Source organism: Penaeus monodon, unplaced genomic scaffold (genome assembly GCF_015228065.2).
Source record: "Penaeus monodon isolate SGIC_2016 unplaced genomic scaffold, NSTDA_Pmon_1 PmonScaffold_3678, whole genome shotgun sequence".
NCBI lineage: Eukaryota > Metazoa > Arthropoda > Malacostraca > Decapoda > Penaeidae > Penaeus > Penaeus monodon.
The window spans coordinates 15,001-20,564 of record NW_023658426.1 but is presented as its reverse complement, the minus strand read 5'-3'; the positions used below and the strand labels follow the sequence as shown (position 1 = coordinate 20,564).

The 5,564-nt window shown below is 44.4% G+C and overlaps 1 protein-coding gene across 1 annotated transcript; it reads left to right on the top strand.

The window, feature by feature from the left end:
- Positions 1 to 3,344: 3,344 nt before the first annotated feature.
- On the top strand, positions 3,345 to 4,574 carry LOC119570731 (KRAB-A domain-containing protein 2-like). The gene is made up of 2 exons (XM_037918363.1): positions 3,345 to 3,366; positions 3,940 to 4,574. Exons 1-2 carry the CDS (start codon positions 3,345 to 3,347, stop codon positions 4,572 to 4,574), a joined length of 657 nt encoding a protein of 218 aa, XP_037774291.1.
- Positions 4,575 to 5,564: the final 990 nt, after the last annotated feature.

Genomic DNA, 5,564 nt, shown 5'->3' with positions numbered 1-5,564 from the left:
GATACAGGAACCATTTGCAATCCGTAACCTGATTGCCTGGATGTGTAACCATAGTGCCGAATTCTATAGCCATAGTGGTGGATATAGAATTCAGTAGGAACACATCCGGACGTTCTTGTTCTAGAAAGTCGTAAAAATGCACGGATCGTAAAAAATTACCTTACATTTGCCTGAACGATCGTTAGCATGCCACTCAGGGTAGACCCATTTTACCTGGGTTTACCTTGCGTGGCGTCACCTGATCCCGGTAGCGGTTCCATGATCGAGCCTCGATCAGCGGTTCCCCAAGGTCAGGACGCAGGGAGGAAGTCCTGGGAAATCGGCGGACCAATTCCCAATACGCCCAGGCTGTCCCAAGTGCCCCCTAGATGGGAGCACGGCAACGGCTCCCCAAGGGGAGAGGGAGCTCTTCCCCGGCTTCGGGAACGACTTCGACGTCGATCTTGAAGCCGCTACTCTCTTCGTCAAGGATGGCGTCATCCATACGATGAAGACGAGGCTGCGGGACTGGGGATCCTTTTTGTCTTTTTGGCGTGCTTGTTAGGTGGTGAGGTCTGCTTGCTTTTGTGTTAGGTGTTTTTGTAGTGTTAAGTGCTTGTACAGTTCGTTGTGGGGCTGGTTGCAAAACGAGGTGTCTTTGCGTGGAGCAATGAGGCTGTGGGTCAGTGTTTGTCATCTTAGTTTCTGTGGTTTGTGGTGTTGTGGCATACTCAGGAATGTATAGATTGTCATTTTCGAAGATCTCCTCTGGAACAAAAAATGCTGGGGAAACAGTTTTTCTGTAGCATGATAGGGACAATGTTTGCGAATTTTTTGGCATTGTATTTTGCTGCGATGGGAGCGACGCGTAAGATGGCTTGTATTTTCGGGTTTGTGTTAGGAGTAGTGTTGTTGAATTGGGGAGGTGGAGGCAGAGTTGTCCTGGAGGTAGATGCAGGTCGTCTGGGTGTGCTAGTCTGAGCAGGTTGTGTAACTGTTGTTGTGGCGTAGGAAGGAGCAGTGTTTTTGTTTCCCTAATCTGATTCCGTTTGCCTTCAGGGTTTCTTTTCGTATGGGACAGGATCCACTAACAGCAACATGCGACCCCTCGCAGTTGCAGCATTTGAGGGTCTCCTTGCATTTGACGAAGAAGTGACCTTCGCCCCCGCAACGGGTGTGTACATGGTGTGTTGTTGTGGTCGTAACGGTAGCAGTTTAAGCACTGTTCAATATAAATAAAGCACTCTGGTTCAATATTATAAGTTGGGGACCGATGTATTAAACATCATGATCCCCGTGACAGAAGTTTCTGGGCTTCCTCTGGGCTGAGACACGAATCTTGACGATTCGTGATCGGGAGGCTTATAAACATCCAAGACAGTGACACCGTTCTTGGCGGATACTTCGTGACTGATAGATTCACACGATCGTGGAAGGATCGTCTTGTCGATCTTTTTAGCCACGACCGTGCATTTTGCCTTCGTTTCGGGGGAGGGGACACATTCACTACATCACCACCCTTTTAATGAGTTTATGCGCTGGCCAACATCCTCATTGTATATATGTATTTTTTATATTTAATTGTAAATAATTCGCTTCGTTTCGTTTTTACCTTCAACATGAACCAGCGCACCAAACCTCATAGCAAGGAAAAAAGCCTTCGGACCGCTCGGTTCGGAGGATGATTTCCACACGAAAAAGCCACCATAATAACCTACCCATACCACCATCCCAATTACCTTCCACCGCTCATGCGCAAAAGGTAACAACATGCCCACACACTCACGACATCATCACCACATATCACCACATCATGTCATCATACATCATACATCACTACATTCACAACATTACTTTTAACGAGTTTATGCGCTAGACACTCACCCTACAGCGAAGGTCACACTAGTCTATTCTGTCCTAGGATCCCCAGATAGGATCGCCGAAGTCTGGTCAGCTACAGAGAGGGATTGGTTACACTATATTCCGTGTCCCTTCGGACACTAATATGATATGGCTTACTGCTGTATACCATTACTAAACTAAGATTTACCTATGTTTAAGATTTACCTATATTTTAGATTATGAATGTGAGGGAAAAATAACAAATCAGGAAAATGAAATATGCATATTTGTGGAGAGTTGATGTGCGTAGCTCGGGTATTAATTCGGGTATTGCTTATTTCATCCATTAATGTTCTTTTCACATTCCTGCTTTTATAATCCTTATGAATGGAGTTCCACAACGGTTCTTTGACTTTCACTTTATCCAACAAGGCGTAAATAACTTCCGAAGAGAGCTATATACTTTTAGCGTATCGAAGTGGGTTGATGTTTATGTTCGTTAGTCAAATGAACGTTTATCTGAATTATCTATAGACAATTAATGATACATCGTTGTTCGATGCAATATATCTTTGTGGCTAATAATTTTGTTTTTATCATGATATATAATATTTTTTTAAAGATTCTAAGCAATGAGTTTACCAGTAATTATATATAGTTTTTGTTTTGGCAATATATTTCAGCTCTAGGCAGGGATAAAATACCGACAGAGCGTTTTCACACTGCGGAGGGATTTTCATCTCGGATCCGTTTTTCAGAATGGGCAGCATCCAGTTCTGTAAAGGGATCCCTGGACAGAATTGATTAATGTGACCGGCCCTTAGATCTGTGTTTTGTGTTTTATGTTTAATGTTTCTAATGTTTTTAATGTCTTTGTTGCTTTTCCATATATGTTATTAGGCCAAGATTAACAACAATGACAATCTGCTGGGTAGGGAGGGGCCTCTGCCCGGTGAGCACGCCCATTACGCGTGCTCACATAGCAAAGGATGTCTCCTGCCCTAAACAGATTTATCAGACACGGCTACACCCTGTTCTCGTACATCCTCTCGTTTAAATAAACAAAAGAGTGACCCACTGAACCTCGCTCTCAGCTCCTAGGAGCTGGAAGGGAGGGAGCCGAGGGTCTCACCTGCAACAGGCTATCATAGCGGGTTCATACCTGCTATGATAATCCCTGGCAGGCGAAAAAAAATGTCTCGTGTTATATCATTATGTTATTTTGTTCTTGTTTCACCATCATCTTTCCTCGCTTAAATTTCAAGTTCCATTGCTCTACCATCATCTTGCATCATCAGCTAACTACCCTTAACTTCCTTCCCATCCTTGAACTGAGGATTCCTCCCCCTCCTCCCCCCTTTTAGTTCATCAGACAGTATCAACACAGCTACGAACAGAACCATGGGAGACACAACGGAGGAGATATTCAAGCGCGAACTTTATCGGGGATATAAGCAGATGAAGAGGGTTTTAATACCGAAGGAGCAATATTTCCAAGTCCAGCAACAGCACAAAGAGTCGCCATGAATACTACCTGCTCACAAAGTAAGTACATGTATAAGGTAACCAACGGGGAGGGCCGTGGATTCGTGAAAAATAACTGTATTGTTGTATTGCTGTATTATTGTATTGATTAATGTGTTAAGTGTTGATTGTCATGCACGAATCAACATTTTTGTCGTATGAATCGATAATTTTATAGGAATACACTGTTGTTCTCACATTCATAACTTATTGCTCACCTGTGGCACCGCAGGGGATGAAGGCTCACTTCGGAGACTATCGCAACCCAAACTATGGTGTTCAATACTAATCAAAAGATTAGCTGGTTTTAATAGTTACTAAGTTGCCTCCGACGCATACATTCGTGTCTTTTTCGATACCCGCAACACACTCTTTAGTTTACCATAGTAATTAACAGATTAACTGTGTATGAAAGCGTTTCCGAAGTTGCCACTGACGCATACATTTATATGTCTGCTTCAGATATGAGATACTTCACTGCGGTGATATAAAAAAAACTCATAAAGAAACGAAAGAGCGACGATGAACCGGTCCTGTACTACGTCGCCATCGAGGATACTTATGACGTAAACGTTTGAGCACACATCGCTACAGGTCATGGCGGGCGGGATCGCATGATCAAAGAAACAGCAAAGAAATACGTTAACATCACACGGGAAGCTTTTGAATTGTTTAAATCGTACTGTGAAGAGTGCCAGAAGAAAAGAAAGCGACCAGTTAGAAAAGGTGTGGTTGTTCGACCCATCTTGACAGACGGGTTTTCTTTTCACGGCCAAGTGGACTTGTTTGATATGCAATCGATGGCACAGGGTTCCTACAAATGGATCATGGTCTATCAAGACCACCTCACCAAATTATGTGTCCTGCGTCCGCTGTCGTCAAAACGTGCAGCAGAAGTGGCGCATCATCTCATGACATATTTCTCTTGTTCGGAGCTCCGTACATATTACAGAGTGATAATGGTCAGAGAGTACACAGCCGAAATGATCAGTGAGCTGAAAATCATCTGGCCCAATTTGTCCTCGTTCATGGAAAGCCTCGACATCCACAGAGCCAAGGATCCGTGGAAAGAGCAAACGGTGGAAAGAGCAAAGACATGCTGGTTGCATGGATGGGAGACAAAAACACCACTGATGGAGCATTGGAATCAAGTTTGTCCAGTTCCAGAAGAATTCCAGTTTCCCATGCAGTATTCGCAAATCATCCTATGCAGCCATGTTTGGATGTGAAGCCAAAGTAGGTCTGACATCGTCCTTGCTGCCTGATGAGGTAATTCAAAGGATGCAGTGTGAGGATGATCTGTTAGCTGTACTCACCATCGGTCAAAACGGAGATGAACCAGGTCCTGTTCCCAGTGCTGAATCAGCCGAAGTTCACTTTGATACGGAACGTCCCAGTCCTCCTTCAGTAGTCCCCAACACCCCTGTACCTGTCCGACTTGTATCAGCTGAGGTTCCCGTTGATGCAGAGCGTGGCCATCATCCTTCAGTAGACCCGAACCTTCCGGTACCTTGTCGTTCTCATGCAGCGAGGTTGACATCGATGCTGAACGTGGCTGTCATCAGTCAACAGTCTCCAGCACCCAGAGAGAGATCAGCCCTACTGTCAGCTGAGCAGTAACTTTGGTCAACCCCGGTGCATCCCCCGAAAACGATTTGAGTCGCAGAGAAAATAATATCATTGCCAGAGAAAAGGTGCCCATACGAGTCAACTTGCCCAGGCTGAACGCATGGTCAAACAGAGTCGAATTGACCTTGAGAACCACTTGACAATGCTGCTGTCCCTATTCCACTGGTAGACAGGGGTCGAGGTGATCCTCGGAACATTCTCGGTGTCATCTTGGAACGTGACCAAAATGACATGTACACCATTTAGTCAAGGCAGGAGTTCTGAAGGCCAAGCTGTCACGCAACCAGTTTGACTTATGCCCTCAGCGCCTTCTGGGAGAGGACTCCATCATTCGCGACAGGGGGGTATCTGTTACCTTTCAATCAAACTGTGGTGAACAGGGTTTGTAAAATGCAACTGCACAGGACCCAAAAAGTGTCAAACAGATGCAAGTGCTTTAAAAACAAAGTTAGATGTAACAGTAAGTGCTACGCCATTATGATTATGCTAATAAAGTCTAAACTTGGACCTTTTTGACAATGCTTCAATTCAGGGATATATAACTGAAAATTGTGTGAACAGTATTCACATGTGAACAGTATTCATTATCT

Bases quoted from the DNA above. Each gene is read 5' to 3' on its own strand.
- LOC119570731 (XM_037918363.1), top strand. From the start codon at position 3,345: ATGAATACTACCTGCTCACAAA. The intron at 3,367-3,939 runs GTAAGTACATGT...ACATCGCTACAG, and splicing joins GAATACTACCTGCTCACAAA to GTCATGGCGGGCGGGATCGC.